The sequence below is a fragment of the Cryptomeria japonica genome, chromosome 8 (assembly GCF_030272615.1).
Source record: "Cryptomeria japonica chromosome 8, Sugi_1.0, whole genome shotgun sequence".
NCBI classification, from domain to species: domain Eukaryota; kingdom Viridiplantae; phylum Streptophyta; class Pinopsida; order Cupressales; family Cupressaceae; genus Cryptomeria; species Cryptomeria japonica.
Window position 1 is genome coordinate 233,316,544 of NC_081412.1, and position 18,746 is coordinate 233,335,289.

Genomic DNA, 18,746 nt, shown 5'->3' on the forward strand with positions numbered 1-18,746 from the left:
TGACAGAAGATAGAGAAAAAGAGGGATCTACCAATAGTGGGCGAGCTAATATGATGTACACTAGAGGATGTTTGTATGCTACGTGTTGTCAACATTGCAGTCGACAATACAGGTGAGGGTAACCTCTAATGAGGTGGCAGTGATATTTGCACAGTAACATTGACAGCACCTAAAGAATAATACATTAAATATATGAAAAGTGCAAGAATTGTAAACAAGGATGAACCTTTATTTTTAAAATTGATAGTATCAAGTATGATGTGTTTTGGGTACTCAGAGTGATAAGCCAAGCAAGTGATAATACAAGAAAATCATCATCACCTCAAGATCCTGCAACACCCTGATCGTGGGAATGACTTTGATGAGGGTAGATAAATTGTTGTAAAAACAATACGTACATATTTTAGTTAATGACATAAAAGAGAATAAAATATAAACCATTATTGAACTTTTGTTATAATTAAAGCTTTCATTACTGCTTACTTGCAAGTTTTTTGTTGTCTGAAGCAATAATTCCACCCTCTCTCGTATCTCATCAGTGATAGGATGCACAGCTACCAAAGCAACAATCTCTTTTCTAATTTTTATAAGAGGCATTTTAAAGAATTTCATAAGGTGTGTGGGATCTTCAGGGTCATCATCGCTTAACCCTAATGATTCCACATCCCTAGAAAGGTGCTCAGGTACTGCAAATCCCTTTCCCTTTCCCCGAACATCCGTCTGTGTCAAGAATATCATTAACAATTACAAAATTAGTATAAATCACTAAAAAAAAGAACATAATAATGTAACAATTTGCTTCTATCTAATTTGTACAATTATAATGAGGTTTACCTGCTCGATAGAAGTGTTGCAAGCTACATCTTTGTCTGCGATATGTGATGGATCCATGTCGGCCTGTGACAAAGAAAAAATATAAAAAACGTTACCGAAATTAAACCAATAGACTTAGCAAAAAATCTTCATAATAAAATGGTATATTGGATTCATTAATTGGAGGTTGGTTAATTTAAATGGTATATAGTACGTACCACCCCCATGATATTAACTTTGTTTGTATCTATACGATTCAAACTGTAATCAATTAGAAGCTCTTCGCCTGCACTTATTGATTTTATCGCACATACAAATACACGATTTCCCTCGCACGCCTCAAATATGCAATCGGGTTGTTTATTAGTTGACCCAAGTCGTGTACTATTTATAAAACCTGCAATATTTCTTGTTGCTTTTGGCTGACCATCAATGTATATAGCCACTTGTTTACTTTGATCATTATCTGTCAAATACAGAACTCTAAAACTCGTGGCTATTAAAATACATAAGACAACATTGTAGCATCTTATAATCATCTGTTATAAAACCAAAGCACTTGGGAGTGATTCTTTTGTTTGTCACAGTCCAGGAAAATGGTGTCTACTGGAGGCTTGAATAACTGACTAGAAAGATTTTTAATTCCTTTTCTTTTTCCTTCTGATGTTTTCACTGTCACTTCCATCCTCCAAGTCAGATGCCCTCGCCCTTTTCTTTCTTCTTGTTTTTTCATACTCATTGTCATGCTTTGAATTATTTTTCTTTCTTGGTGACTCCTTACTGCTCTCACTATCTGTTTCACTCTCAGAATCTAAGTCTGATGTATCAAAATTTGACGAACCTGATGAACTAGAAGAATCGTCATTAGAGGTAGATTCATCTGACTCAGGAATAGACTTTTGCTACTGCATTACAAGCCTTGGCATATTCTTCAAATACTCACGTAAACTCTCAGTGATACCACCAAGACCTATAGAAGTAAAGAAAATGATAGAAAACCGTGAATTTTTGGGATTGTCCTTTGGAGAAATTGAATCAAAAGACTCCTGCATTGTTGGATCATTCAACCTTTCATTAAGCAACAATCTACCAAGCTGCTCTGCTAGCTCCTACAAGAGAATCTTTATAAAAATACGGGAAGAGGAAGTAGTATCTTCCTCTATCAGACATATATAAGCAAGACAATGCCATGGAAGAGCATCTGTGCCAAGTAAGTGGGCAAAAAACTTTGCAACATTACGCAGTTTATTTTATTTCTAGTCTATGTACCATAGAATACTGTTGTACAAAACACTTATCAAAAAATTCCTCATAAATTTTATTGATCATACAGAATCTTTTCCCAAGAAGACCATAATAACGAAGGTATGTTCTCTCTTGACCAGGTTCAAGCTTGATCTTTAGTAGCTTATGACCAACTTCCTCAAAATCAACACTTGACATGATTGTCAAATAAATTGTACATCTTAAATTGACCAAGTTTGTCTTTGTCTCATCCCGTATTCTCAGTGCTTCCTCACCTTCCTCTTCATCATCATCATCATCATCATTTGAATCATCACCTGAATCATTCTCCCCTTCTGCTTCATCTGAAGAAGCATCTCCAAGGATATCTTTCTTCAGTTTTTCATAGGTTGCCTCATGCTCTAAGAAATCAGGATCTGGCTTGAAAACATCCAAACCAACTTCTTGATCAAGTTCATCTTCTAGGAAAACTTCATGTGTTAACTGATCTAGACAATTGGATGACCCTCAAACTTATCTTTGCGAATTGCAAAAAGGCCTTCAATTAAAAACTGTACTTGTTTGTCAATTTCCCCCTCATGGAGAATACCTATAAATCTTTCAAAAATCCCATAGAGACCTTTGGGTGAAAGGTCTTGCAACAAAGAACCACATTCATTCACGAACCCAACAGCAACCTCTACAATGTCATCTGTGGGGTTCTCTAGTAAAAGGGTGAGAAGTTCCAAGGCAATGATCTCATGTGAAACTTGTTGATTCACTAAATGAGCTATGAATTTGGTTGTTGCTATCAACACATGCTTGTCATTGCATTTGTATGCCCTCTTAAGCTACAAAATAATTCTTCACAAAAGCAGATTGCCAACTTCAAGAAATTTTTTTATTTACCACAGCAACCAATGCAGCAAAAACATATGTAAATCTAGGGGATGCCATTTGGGATTTCATATAAGACCTACAAAATAGACCCCTCCCACGGATGAGATTATCTGCCAACAACTTTGGAATGATGTTCTTGATGTTAAATGTATTTACCTTGTTTACTAACCCATTGATACTCTTCCGAAGGGCATCCCATGTCATGCGCTAGTATTCCACACTGCTCTTGTCTTCCACATCTTTCATCATTTGAGCCAGCTTAAATGAGGGAATGTAAACACCCCCACTTCTTCCAACACCCTTCTCAACTCCTCTTCCAGCACCTTCGCCATTCCCATTCTGAGATAGAGCAAACACAACACCAGAATTTTTCACTTCCACTGCCTCTCTGTCCCTCTTGTTTCCAGAAGCCCCTTTACCACTTAATTCATGCTTATTTTTGTACATAAACCCATCAGGAAGCATGAGTTTTTGCATATAAGCTCGCCCAAATATTTTATAGTTATTTTTCGTCAAGATTCCCTCAGGAGCTGGTAGATCCTGCTTCCATACTTTAATTTTGTTTTCTCAAAGGAAAATCCTAAAAATCCATGCATTGCAAACAACTTTTTACACCTTTGTTAGTTGTGGTGGCGTCACAGGGAGTTTACATCAATAAATGAAGAACATGCCAATGCTTTTAATGCAGTAGTAGAAGTCTATCTCTTATTCAATGTCTCTAGTGAAACCCCCATGATCTTTTGTTCGAGTAGAATTTGTTATATTCTAGAAAGGGTCTTGTCCTTTGTTGATGGGATATTCATCTACCTCAAGAAATAACTGTTCTTTTCTCCAACAAGAAGTGGAACTAAATGAAGATCTAGCACCATGAAATGAATCCTCAAAAGGATTACTATAGTTAGTTTTGGTAGATAATGATCTGGGTAAAATACTAATGTGGCTTTAGGAAACATTATGTACTAGCTTAGCATACTCTAACAACTTTGGTGCGACATGCTACATCCAATTAAGTCTCCATCGGTATCTCTATTGTGTTTATGGATTGGGATTTAATGTACTCTTTTTATACACAGATTTTACTTTCAACTAAGGAGGTTTGTATGTACTTACTTGTCTTTCGATTGTATCCCTATTTCAAGAATTTCTTCTATCAACAAATCATTTGTTGTAAGTTATACAAGTGGAACCTTGAACATGCCTTTCATGCTAGCCTTGTTGATGCATTCAACACCATCTTGTGCAACAAATATTTAGAAGTCCACTACTTCATTGAAGAGTGAATAGTAGGGACAATCTAGGACACTTACAGAGGTTTTGCAAGAGAGATAAATAGACCTAAATATTATGGCTTAATAATGATCAATAGGTAAACAGATAAGAAATTCTCAATATCAAAATGACTTTCTCAATTGTCTTTACTAGAAATGGATAGATCTGCTAATAATGGCTTTATGATTGTATGTCAACTTTAGACTCAATCCAAGAATAGCTAGAACTAATATGTGATATCTAGATTTATGATCTCTATAATATAACAATCCCATAATTATGTTTCCACGCATCTATACCACAACACAAACATCATGCTAGTGTTTAGCCATAGCAATTGATATCCTAATTATAGAATGTGAAATATGCACATAACTATGAATAAAGATTAAGAAAAATAAATAAAGATGCTTATTGCAAACATAAATGACTAATGGACAAGAATTAAATTCATTGTAGATAATTTTGAATATCAAATTCACTTATTTGTGTGCATTTAGTAACTCATGTACTTGTGGCCAACCATTTATCTCTTTCATAAATTAAACACTTATTAATAACATTAAATGGCTGAGTAATTATGTTTTAGTTGAAATTGAAAATAAAATATTTTATTTCAGGACAGCTCACACTATTCTCTATCATATTTTAGACTCTCGGTTTTGTTAGTATTGGTTTGATGTCTTTGGAGCTAATCATTGCATTTCTTTAGTTACGTTTGCCAACGTACTCCCAACCTATGCCAAAATGGGAGCTTTGGAATAGGGTATGGACATCCATCAAAGCATAAAAGATAGAGGAATTTTGTTAGATGTAGTTGCAACTGCTCTTTTAGCATGCATGCAAAATGTGGAAGCATAGACAAGGCATGAAAACTGTTTGACGGATTGCCTCAAAGAAATGTGGTTTCTTGGACTACAATGATTGTCGAATATGCATAAAATGGATTTGTTGAGAAGGCTTTAGAAACTTTCAAGCAAATGCAATCGGCAGGTGTAAAGCCAAATTCCACGACCATTGCTACTATCCTCCCTGCCTGTGCCAAAATGGGAGATTTGGAACAGGGTATGGACATTCATCGAAGCATAAAGGATAGAGGAATTTTGTTAGATGTTGTAGTTGCAATTGTCGTGGTAGACATGTATGCAAAATGTGGAAGCATAGACAAGGCACGTGAACTGTTTGATAGAATGCCTGAAAGAAATGTTGTCTCATGGACTGCAACGATTGCTGGATATGCACAAAATGGATTTATCGAAAAGGCTTTAGACACTTTCAAGCAAATGAAATTGGAAGGCATAAAGTCAAATTCCACAACCTTTGCCAACATCCTCCCTGCTTGTGCAAAAATGGGAGCTTTGGAATAGGGTATGGACATCCATCAAAGCATAATGGATAGAGGAATTTTGTTAGGTGTTGTACTTGCAAATGCCCTGCTTGACATGAATGCAAAATGTGGAAACATGGACAAGGCTCGTGAATTGCTTGATACGATGCCACAAAGAGATGTGATCTCATGTGAACAATCAACATGCGCGTATACGGGAGGAAGGGATTGCTGCTACAAAATTGAACGCTCACTCCTCAATCACAGTTCTATGGTTTTACAAGATTAAACTAGGGCAATTAACCACCACATGTATATTTTTTGCAACATGAAATTAAAAACTAGGGCAATTTGAATCTACCTCTTGCATGGGATTGCAAGAAATGCCACAAATGCCTTCGATGTAGGTTTGATGTTCTTGGGGTTTGAAGTCGCCACAAACGCCTACACGGGATTGCAATGCACAAATGAATTCCCCTCTTCTTTCTTTTTAAGTAATGGTCGTTGTCATCGGAATTACGATGAACTCGAGCACTTTTTTGAAAAAAAGAAAATTCTCATTGCTAATGCCTTCTTCATCGAAACCAAATGGGAAATTGTCATCGGAATTACGATGAATGCGGGCATTTTTTCAAAAAAAAATCAAATTTGGCCACAATATACCTTCTCCGTCGGAAACCTCAGTCAGAAATCTAGTCCAAATGTATTAGTGCTCTCTCTCTCCCAAAATCTCTCTATCTCTCTCCCCCTTCCCCCTCTCTCTCCCCTCTCTCTCTCTCTCTCTCTCTCTCTCTCTCTCTCCCTCTCGCTCTCTCTCTCTCTCTCTCTCTCTCTCTCTCTCTCTCTCTCTCTCTCTCTCCCACTCCCCACTCCCCCCTCTCCCTCTCCCTAATATCATATACTAATATATTTAAAAATTAATATATTGTATATTAATATATACATAAACAATAGATTAATTATGTACAAATTTAGTTATTGAATTTACTTATTAAAATTGGATATCTATCAAATATTTGATAGATCCGATACTATCGGATATCCGATTACTATTGTACAAATTTAAAATTTAAAAATTTTGCTCGGGTTTGCTTTGGGATTTGGCTTGGAAGTGACAAGCCTAGAAAGTCAACTGATAAAACATGTTTTTCAGTAATCCAGACTTTACACTAGTGGCTGGCGACTTTTTTTATAGCCAAAATTGATCAAACGAAAAGGGTTTTTAAGGACGTTCTCAACTTTCCAACAATATAAGGCTTCTCTTATTTCGACTTTAATAAATTATTATTATTTATTTCCTAATTGAATTCTAATATAAGTCTACTATAGGGAAAAATAAAATAAAAATTGAATTTCATAATGTTTTGACCAATTTAAGGTGGTCAGACATAGGAGTTTCTTAATTTTTGAAAAGTTGTAGTAAAAAATTCATAAATAATTATTTACTTTATAAAAAATTATAAAAAAATATGTGTCACATCCGGACATGAGTCTAATAGTTATATTATAAATCTTATAAAAAATAATTATAATTTGATTGTGATTAGGGTGGTCAGACATTGCCTACTTCTTATCTTTTTCCTGAAATTTTAGTACCACTACATTGAAATTTAAAATTTTCATCAAATAGGATTTCTTTTTTCCAAAAAACAATTAGTATCTTAGAAACTACATTAATTTTTTTATAGATTCTCTTCTTACATATTTTAAAAATAATGTTCATAACTTATTCAAATTTTCATGTCAAGTTATTTTTCTGAAATTTCATTGCCACTTAAGGACTTGTTTTGGCACACCATGATCCTGCACATACCCTTGAGTGCAAGGGAGTGGATGTATTGGGAATGTTCTCATCTTGGAAGTGCTAGTATCTTTTTACAAAGGGGTGCATGTCTTTTGGGCCATTGCAAATATGTCTAATTGTGGCAAATATTATTTTATTATAGTTGTTATTACTTTTCTACAAGATCTATCAAAATGTATTTATTTGTTTTATATTAAGGATCAAACAGGTTTTGAGGGGACCCAAAACCACTTACAATAGGTTTTGAAGGGACCCAACATCATCAGATTTTACATGGATCTAGAACCCAAAGAAATAAAGTTGCAACAAGATACAACAACAACCAGTAGCCCAACCACAACCTAACATCAAATACTAAACATTGAAGAACCAGTTGTAAGACAAGGTCAAAGCCAACAAAAAACACACCTTAAACAAACATGAGCATAGGGTTTTTCCAAACTCACTCAACCTTAAAAATGAGTTTTAGCAAGGCTCCCATAGCCTTAACCTTGAGAAAGTCCAATATAGAACTCTCCTTGCCTTTCAAAATCTCCTCCCCAAAAGGAGATAAAGGAAAGAGGAAGGAAAATAGAACATCAACAACTCCTCCATAACCAAAAGATAGGGCTCCAACAACTCCCAAGTAGAACTTCCCATTTTCTGATTTTTCTAGCAAATTGCATCTCCACCTCAATAGGAAGATATGAAGAAAACCAAAGATGATATTCAAACTAAAACACAAAGCAGCTCAACCAGGCCATCTCCACCTCAATAAGAGATACCAAGGAAAATACAACAGAAATGGCAAAGAAAGCCCTCTTGAAGTAGCACCACTTCAAAGAAGAAACAAAAACCAAAAGGGCCTGGGAAGAAGTAGAGACCCTACTCTCAAGGCACTCAACCTTAATAGGAAAACTAAAAGAAGCCTCTTAAGATAAGAAATGTAGATCTTCACACCTTGGCTAGAAGAGAAACATCTCCCTCTTGAACCCACAAAAAGATGAGCCACAAAGCCCTCAGCCACCATAGGAATAGGAGAGGAACCCAAATTAGAGCACCCAGTTAGTGAATTAGGAACTTCATTAAAGGCAAAATAGCAATCAACAACAACTTCCCAAGCCTAGCCCATGAATGAAAAACCAAACACAAATAAGTAGCTAGGGAAAGGAAGAGTCAAACTAGAAGAACCCATGAAAGAAACATGGCCAACACCATGCACAAATGGGGGGGAAAAGGCCCCCCCACACAAGCCTCCAAGATGAAGAAAATGTTGCCATCTCAAGCTCACCTTGGCACCAAGCAGAGAAAACTCCAAAATGGAGCTCCAAACAAGGCAGGAAGCAGTTGCCCCCACCCTAGCTCCCCAACAACAAAAAGAGCAATGCACTGCAAAGAACAGACCACAACCTAGCAACCAAATGTCGACACGGGGAAACATTCTCACCCTCATCATCATCTTTCACAGCCTCACCCTAGTCTCCTTCTCCTCCTACAAACCCCTCTCTCCCACTCTTCCTCCATCCTTCCTCATTTCTACGTAACTATTTCTACAATTCATAAAATATATTTATTCATTGAAATATTATCAAATTGAGTGATTATTAAAATAAAACCTAACAATTTTTCCATCAGTCCTGATTTATAATTCAATATACTTGATTGCAATTTCAAATTCATGTAGTTGTGGCAAATATCATTTTAGTGTAGGTGCACTAAGGGAAATTTGTGTCTAATTCATTTAAGATAAATACCTTATTTTTTAACTTGTTTTTTGTTGTTCAGGTGTCTTTGAGAGGTCCGTCTACAATGGCAGTTGATATGTGGCCTACCTAGGAGATTTAAATAATGATTATAGAGTATAATATTCTATTTTTTATTACTAATATTGTTTCTTTTCTATTATCGTATGAGCACATCATAGACATTGATTCGAAGCTATTGCCACAACCACCTGGTTATTTCTTCAATGGGCTATGTTCAATTTGATTTTGACAACACATATTTTGAAGGTTGTAAATCTTTGTTTCGTTGCTACTTTTGTTGAGTTGAGTATTTTCAAGTGGACTTATTGAACTCACTTGGAAGTTGAGCGGTGCTAGGTTTTTACATGGGTTGTTAGAAGTATTACTATCCTATTCTTTTTCTCTTTATGGTGATCCAATATAGATATTGAATTGTTAGACATGAAGGGAAGCATGTAGTTGAATCCAGAAGGCTCAACCATATCAACACATTGTTGACGGTCACCGAAATATTGGATAATAAGAAGTTTATGCAGTTGAATCCAATGGATCCCATACATTGACACTTTTGCATAATGATGAATGTGTGAAACTAGAAATTGAATTAGCAATGCCAAGAATGAAATTGTGATTTCTAGGGATAGATTCTAAATTAGCTTTTTAGTAGTTTTGGTAAATTTTCATAGATGGCAACTTCATGTGTTTTAGAAGTTTCTTTATTGGTGATGCAGTTAATTGTTGTGTTTTTAGATGTTGCAACCTCTATAAAATACTGCCTTTTGTATTCCTTATGGAGATCAAAATGTAACCTCTATTTAGAGGCAAATTGTGATGAAATAGATTTTGAGTAAATAAAATATATCTGTGTTAAATTTAATTTGTCTAATTTTAAATATACAAAGTGGTATCAAAGCTGGTATGGGCTCTGCTAGGTGTGTATGTGACATCAAACCATGGATTTATCTCATTTAGAGAAGTTGTAACTATGTTTGGAGATTGTAGAAGTTAAGGTTGTTGATGATAGTTGAGTCTGTTTCTGAATTATTTTTATAAGAGGAATTGAAGCTCTCACCCTCAAAAGAGTAAGGTTGTTGTTGTTTACTATTGTTTAATTGTTGCACTAAGAGGATCATGTAAAAAACATGTGTGAGCAGTTTAATAACTGCATTGTTGCAAGTGTGAAGGATGAGAACACAAAAGTGTGAAGAGTGTCGAGGAAAGGGATGTATAAGACATGGTTTGGAGCCATGTCACTGAACTGTGTGAGAGGAGATTGAAGACAACGTGCTAGAGATGACCTCGCCCACATTGAAAATGTCGTTTTCTTATAGCAGAAGTCTACATATGAGGTAGACATTTTTGCAAGAAATGCAACATGAGATGAGAGTCTTTCGACAAATTTATGGCAACCAATAAAGAAATGGTTGCCAAGTTTATATTTGTGAGATTTTGCCAAGATCTAGAGGGAATGGAAAGCACAAATAAGAGAGATAAAATATATGATAGGGATAAACGGAATTCTATCAAGATGAAAAATATGATCAATTGAATCATTACAAGATATTCAATGATTTCCCGTACAAACAATGTAGATGATCCTGCTTATATAGGCAAGGCTATAAGGATACATGAGCATACAAACATGACATGTGGCTCAATAAGAAACAAGGGTAGGTAGGAAATAGGTGTGGGTAGGTAGGAGAAACAATAAAATATTCCACATGAGGTGGAATGTAACAACAAGATAAGATCAACACCATAAAAGGTGGAAATTCTCCTACACACACTATCCCAATGTGGCACAAACACCCAAGTGTCTCATAACCAAACTACTATGAAATGCATTTCCTAAGTAAACTTAAGTAAGGTGTAATAATATCCAAGATGAATAATTATTTACACCAACACCCCCCCTTAAGTGCAACTTAGGGGAATGCACTTAAGTCTACAATGCAACTAAGCAATGCAAGATGGGTCCTGACTGCTAGACCATGTTAGGTACCCATGTGCAAATGCAAATGCATGCAAACCAATGCAATGAAATCTCTCACAAAGTGGGGAAAGAGAGAAAACCCCAATGGGAAAAAACCCTCCCACAAAAGAGAGACGAAAACCATATACAAAGAACTCTCATAGAAGTATGTGAAGGAAAAAACCCCATGTGAGGAAAAAGTCCCCCCATATGAGAGAAGAAGAAGAGAGACTGGGAAGCCCCCCCTCAATGTGGAATCTACACCAATGATAGCAGCTCAATGATGAATGAAGAAATTGCTCTACGAACGTCGAACCATGTTCCTCCCCTTAGGAAGAAACAAAACCAAAGGAGTATCCATAAAGACTCCCCAACCATGAAGGGAAGATTTATGAAAGGAATCTCTGAAAACTGCTCAAGTGTCCCCATGAAAAGATCATGTTGGCACTTGCATATAATGGCAAAGTGGACTTCTAATTTCAATTATTACAGCTACCCCAATGAATCTCTCATAGACTCAAATTAATTATGCAAAAGATCAAATTGAGATCTAAGCATTTACAATTGCCAAATAGGCCAAAAAATGACCAAATACTAAAAGTACAATTTCTACTCTAAATCACTGCAAACAAATAGCAGATTGTGAAAGTAGAGAAAAAATTATGCACTTTCAAAAAAACGGCACTTGAAAAGGAGTCCATATGAGCCCAAGCGAAGCCTCCAAAGTTGTAAAAATCAGGATTTCACGATTTCCGAAACAACTGTATCTGAAAATTAGAATACTACCGCACCACTATACAGATCACAAAATTATACCCCCCAAAAAAAAAAAATTCTCAAAAAAAGGAGTCCGAATGAGTGAGATATCACTATTTGAAAATTGCCTGCAAAATTATAATTTCTGGAAAATTTCCGTCGCAGCTTCAAACTTCAAATGCCTCTAGATTTGGCCTCCAAAGTCCAATTTGGATGAAACAAAAGACAAAATAGACTTTCTTGGACCTCCTCAATCCAGTGGTAACCTTAGATTTGACCTATCAAGCTTCAATAATAACCTGCTATAGAAAGCTGCAAAATACACAACCCCAAATAGCGTCAAATTTCTCTCAATTAACAAACCAATTGCACTCTAATGGCTCTGATACCATGTGAGATTTTGCCAAGATCTAGAGGGAATGGAAAGCACAAATAAGAGAGAAAAAATATATGATAGGAATAAACGGTATTCTATCAAGATGCAAAATATGATCAATTGAATCATTACAAGATATTCAATGATTGCCTGTACAAACAATGTAGATGATCCTGCTTATATAGGCAAGGCTATAAGGATACATGAGCATACAAACATGACATGTGGCTCAATAAGAAACAAGGGTAGGTAGGAAATAGGTGTGGGTAGGTAGGAGAAACAATAAAATATTCCACATGAGGTGGAATGTAACAACAAGATAAGATCAACAACATAAAATATGGAAATTCTCTTACACACACTATCCCAATGTGGCACAAACACCCAAGTGTCTCATACCCAAACTACTATGAAATGCATTTCCTAAGTAAACTTAAGTAAGGTGTAATAATATCCAAGATGAATAATTATTTACACCAACAATATTGAAGCCCAGTATTGTTTAATACTAACATAGATCCTTCGACAGTGTGCAATGACAATCAACAAGAATAATTGTATGCAGATGAAGTGTTATGATTTTTCTCTTTGTTAGAGAAAGGAAGGAAAGACTTTGTGATCTCTCATGAAGGAGAGAGATGAGTACTTCTATAAGAACTATACCTTGTGGGTCTATAAGACCTAATGTAATTGTGATGACAATTTTTCATAGTGAGTTGCAAAGATTCCATTTGTGAACCCACTTAGCATCAAGGGGGAGTATGTTGGATAGTGATGCATGCGTGCAACTAGAAATGGAATTATTAATACCAAGAATGCAATTGCAGTTTCTAGAGATAGATTCTAAATTAGATTTTTAGTGGTTTTGGTAAATTTTCATAGATGGCAACTTCAAGTTTTAGAAGTTTCTTTATTGGTGATGTAGTGAATTGTTGTGGTTTTAAAGGCTGCAACCTCTCAAAATGTAACCTCTATTTAGAGACAAATCATGATGTAATAGATTTTGAATAAATAAAACATATCTGTGTTAAATTCAATTTGTTTGATTTTAAATCTACAGACACATGGTCAAGAGTCACTCAAACCAATTTCAATTTATGCTCAAAAGATATTTTTCCTAATGTAGGTTCAAATTGCTCATGGAGGACATGCTTCATCTGTTGACATTTATGATAGTGGTAGCTACTATTCTGGTAGTCATTCCTATATAGTACATATAGTCCCTCTAGATACCTCGGTAAGTAACTGGTGTAGGATGAGATTTCATAAGATGTTATAATTAAATTTAAAAATTAATTTATTATTATTTTTAATTTTATATTATTGTATCTTATTTTCACCTCACAACTCTAATTTAGATTTCCATCATGTAATCGGTTAACTTTGTAATTATTTCAATCAATTTATCTCATTGAATCTTGTGTGTATTTAAGTCTTCTACTAATCTAATATAATCTAGTATGATATAATAAATAAACTAGCTTATATATATTTAATAATATATATAGAATAAGCGGAAGGATACCTCTCAGCTTATTCTATATATTATTAAATATATATAAGCTAGTAGCAATCGCATCGTGAATTGGAAGACATAATTAATAAGGATTAGGGTTCATTTTAGTTTACTATTAGGGTTAGGATTTGATTTGATTTAAAATATAGTAGGCCTAACTATATAAGAAATAGGGTTCATTTTGGTTTGTTATTAGGGTTAGGGTTAGGGTTAGGGCTAAGGGTTAGGTTTAGGATTATAGTTAGGGTTTACATTATTGTCAGAGTTAGGTTAATAGTTAGTGTTTGGATTTACATCATGGTTAGTGCTACGGTTAGTGTTAAGATTTTGATTAGGCTTAGGGATTAGGGCTATGGTTAGGACTATGTGTAGGGTTATGGTTTATATCATAGGGCTAATATGATTAGGGTTAAGGGTTAGGGTCAAGATTATAGTTAGGGTTTACATCATTGTTAGGGTTAGGTTAATGGTGAGGGTTTGGATTTACTTCATGATTAAGGTTAGGGTTAGGGTTAATGTTATGGTTAGGGTTAGGGTTAAGGGTTAGGTTTAGGATAATTGTTAGGGTTTACATCATTGTTAGATTTAGGTCAATGGTTAGGGTTTGGATTTACATCATGGTTAGTGTTATAGTTAGTGTTAAGATTGTCATTAGGCTTAGGATTTAGGGTTGTGGTTAGGATTATGTGTAGGGTTATGGTTTATATCATAGTGCTATGATTAAGATTAAGGATTAGGGCTAGTATTAAAGTTAGGGTGTACATCATTGTTAAGATTAGGTTTATGGTTATGGTTTGGATTTACCTCATGATTAGGATTAGGGTTAGGGTGAAGATTGTGATTAGGCTTAGGATTTAGCATTATGGCTAGGATTATGTGTAGGGTTAGGGTTAGGGTTAGGATTATAGTTAGGGTTTACATCATTGTTAGGGTTAGGATAATGGTTAGGGTTTGGATTTACATCATGGTGAGGTTTAAGGTTCTGGTTAGGCTTCATTTTTAGGTATATGGTTAGGATTATGTCTAGGACTAGAGTTTATATCATAGGGTTAGGGTTAGGGTTAGGGTTAGGGTTAGGGTTAAGGGTTAGGTTTAGGATTATAGTTAGGGTTTACATCATTGTTAGGGTTTGAATTTACATCATGGTTAGTGTTATAGTTAGTGTTAATATTATGGTTAGGCTTAGGATTTAGGGTTATGGTTAAGATTATGCTAAGGGTTAGGATTATAGTTAGGGTTTACATCATTGTTAGGGTTAGTTTAATGGTTAGGGTTTGGATTTACATCATAATTTGGGTTAGGGTTAGGGTAAGGGTTAAGATTGTGGTTAGCATTAGGATTTACGATTATGGTTAGTTTTATGTTTAGGGTTAGGGTTCATATAATAGCATTAAGGTTAGGATTAGCATCATGGTTAGGGTTATGGTTAAGTTTAAGATTGTGGTTAGGATCAACATTTAGAATTATGGTTAGGGTTATGTCTAGGCTTAGGGTCTATATCATAGGGTTAGGGTTAGGACTAGGATTATAGATATATTTTACATCATTGTTAGGGTTAGGTTAATGGTTAGGGTCAAGTCAGTTAGGGTTAGGGTTAAGATTATGTTTAGGCTTAGGATTTATGGTTATGGTTAGGATTATTTGTAGGGCTAGGGTTTAAATCATGGGGTTAGACTTAGGCTTAAGGGAAAGGCTTATAGTTATGCTTTGCATCACTTTTAGGGTTAGGTTAGTAATTAGGGTTAGGTTAATGGTTAGTGTTTGAATTTAGGGTTTAAGGTTAGGGCTAGGGTTATGATTGTTGTTAGGCTTAGGATTTAGGATTATTTTTATGATTGTTTCTAGGGTTAGGGTTTATATAATAGAATTATGATTAGGGTTAGGATTAGGATTTACGATTATGGTTAGTTTTATGTTTAGGGTTTATATCACAACATTAGGGTTAGGATTAGCATCATGATTAGGGTTATGGTTAAGTTTATGTCTAGGGTTAGGATTAGCATCAGGGTTAGGCTTAATATTTAAAATTATGGTTAGGGTTATGTCTAGGGTTAGGGTTAGGGTTAGGGTTAGGATTATAGATAGATTTGACATCATAGTTAGGGTTAGGTTAATGGTTAGGGTCAGGGTTAAGGTCAAGGCTAAGATTGTGTTTAGGCTTATTATTTATGGTTATGGTTAGGATTATGTATAGGGTTAGGGCTTGTGTCATGGGGTTAGACTTAGGGTTAAGGGTTAGGGTTAGGGTTAGGGTTATAGTTATGGTTTGCATTAGTTTTAGGATTAAGTTAATGGTTAGGGTTTGGATTTACATCATGTTTAGGGTTAAGGTTAGGGTTAGGGTTAAGATTATAGTTATGCTTAGGATTTAGGGTTATGGTTAGGATTATGTCTAGGGTTAGGGTTTATATCATAGACGAGAAGGGTTATGATTATGGTTTTGGTTTACATCATTGTGAGGGTTAAGTTAATGGTAGGGTTTAGATTTAGAGAATGGTTAGGGTTAGAGTTTATATTAGAGGGCTAGAGTTAGGGTTAAGGGTTAGGGTTACTCTTTCATTTGGTTTAGTGTGAGGGTTGAATTTGGTACAGTGTTAGAGTTCAATTTTGTTTACCATTCAATTTGGTCTAGTTTTAGGATTAGGGTTCAATTAGGTTTAGGGTTAGGGTTCGATTAGGTTTACCTGGTTATAGTTCAATTTGGTTTAGTTTCAATCAGGTTTAAGGTTGGGGTGCAATTTTGTTCAGGGTCAAGGTTTATTTTGGTTTAATATTCAATTAGGTTTAGGGTTAGGGTTCAAATTGGTTTAGGGTGAAGGTTGTCATTCAATTTGTTTTAGATTTAGAGTTTACTTTTTGTTGTTAAATTAAATTAGGCTTTAATTTGGTTGTTTCCATCATGTAATCAGCTAACTTCGTAATTATTTCAATCAATTTTTCTCATTGAATCTTGTGTGTATTTAATTCTTCTACTAATCTAATATAATCTAGTATAATATAATAAATAAATAAAAATTAGTATACATGTCATTCTAGAAATATGAAATTGCTTTCCAAATTTTGCGGGGTTTGAAATATGACAAATCACAATAATATTTTTTTTTATTATCTATAAAAAAAATGCTTAATTTCCATCCTCGACCATTTAACAACTTTGCAAAAGATTTATTTCTTGATTTGCATTGGTTGCAGCTAACAAGTTTATTCACTTGTTAAAATAGCAGCCTTGCCTATAATTCTAAATAAGAATTAATAAGTTGGAATTGTTGAAAATAAAAGTGACTCTACTGATTATTTTTTAATATGTAATAATTCTAATTTACTTCAAATAAATCTTCAAATCCAAAATAATAATAATTCTGAACTATTTTGAAATAGTTTAATATATCTGTATACTTTACTCTTTTCTCCAACTTTCATGTGCACACCCTTTACATTACAAGAATATATATAAATTTATACATAATTAACTTTGAAATAAAATTACTTTAAAGCCAACTGTAAATTAAATAAATTCAACGTATACTTTATTCGCAAATACATCTTATGCATGTTTTATCTATAACTTCCCTGGATCCTAAAATACACTTTATTCATTCATGCTTTATCTTTGTTTCATTTAGACACATATGATCTCTGTGTCAGTCTCTCTTTTAAATCCTATCTTCCCTTTTCATTCATCAACATCACTCTTTATGTATTCATATCTCGCACTCGAAATTACTGTTCAATCGATTCCATCGTCATCTAATTTAATATATTAAGAAAAGTGTTCAATTTGAATCAATGGTCATATAATTTAATATATTAAGAAAAACTCAAATTTATGATAATTTTAATGTACACTTGTTCTAATTCTCTTCATGAATTCTTCTTCCTGCAGGTGTGCTTCTGGAATTGTAATAACAACCCACTCATAACAAATACTGAAGTAATATGACTGATCTTAAGAAGAGGTGATCATTAATCCATTTGAATCAATCTGCATCTTAAACAATGTCTATTTATAATAATATGCCACCCTATGTATAAACAGTTCAGAACATATACCTACTAACATTTGTATTCCAAACTTTGCATCACTGTGAGATGCTTCAAGGTTACTATACATTACAAACCAAATAATTTTTTCAGTACAAAAACACAAACATTTGTAGCATCAATGATTACATTCCACTTTATTCATGATATTTGACGTTCACTTAGATGTGCTATGGAAGAGTGAGGTCATAGAAGGCATAACCTCAGGAGCCCTTTTGCGCACAAATTTTCTCATTCCATTTTCTGCATATCTCTTCCCCTCTTCCCAATTCTTTGGAACTTCAGTGTGACGATTTTCTTTTGAAATTCTGCCCACATAAAACTCTGTTAAACCTTCATTATCCAAAAAAAAATGTCAAACATTTTTTATTTGTTAAAATTAATTTATTTAACATGAAAATAAATTAATGATGTCAGGTTTTCATAATCTACAATTGAATATTACAATTTTTTCATTATCAGAATAATAAGATCTAGCTCAAAGAAATCCAGAAGCAATTGTAATATAAAAATAGATTATACCTAACATGTTACAATGAAAAAAAATTATTAACAATTTATCATAAACATTTTGACAAATAATAAAGTAATTTGTATATAAACATCTCTTCAATAATCGAATAGTCAAACAATTTTGTTTCAATCATATAACTCATATAAATATAAGGTAGTCTTGTTTTCTCCAGGTAACTAAATAAAAAACAATCAAACAAAATAATAATTTTACATTTTATCCCCATCAAAAGCACATACCTGACATCAGGATTTGTTACCAAATTCCGAAGCAATTGGAATACACACATAGTAACAGCTACACTTGTGGCTGCTACAAGTGGATATACCTACATACATACCCATAAAAGCTTAAAACATATATTAAAGTAAAAATTTAGGCAACACAAATCATTGGAGAAATTATTAACGTTAAAGAGAAAGGTGACAGACCTCTGGTTTCATCCAGCGCCCCATGATTGACTTTAATGAAATAAACACCACAGATGATATTTGGGTTGTTCAGATAAAA

General features: G+C 34.2%; 1 protein-coding gene across 1 annotated transcript; it reads right to left on the minus strand.

Moving 5' to 3' along the window:
- Positions 1-17,684: 17,684 nt before the first annotated feature.
- Positions 17,685-18,746, minus strand: LOC131857992 (uncharacterized). The gene is made up of 3 exons (XM_059210827.1): positions 18,668-18,746; positions 18,476-18,564; positions 17,685-18,030 (listed from the first exon to the last, which is right to left on the minus strand). Exons 1-3 carry the CDS (start codon positions 18,689-18,691, stop codon positions 17,880-17,882), a joined length of 264 nt encoding a protein of 87 aa, XP_059066810.1. The 5' UTR covers positions 18,692-18,746; the 3' UTR covers positions 17,685-17,879.

Excerpts from the sequence above, each read along its gene's own strand:
- LOC131857992 (XM_059210827.1), bottom strand. The coding sequence starts at position 18,691 with ATGGGGCGCTGGATGAAACCAGAG. Across the intron at positions 18,565-18,667 it reads GGCGCTGGATGAAACCAGAG|GTATATCCACTTGTAGCAGC; the intron begins GTCTGTCACCTT and ends GTATGTATGTAG. Across the intron at positions 18,031-18,475 it reads GTAACAAATCCTGATGTCAG|AATTTCAAAAGAAAATCGTC; the intron begins GTATGTGCTTTT and ends TTATGTGGGCAG.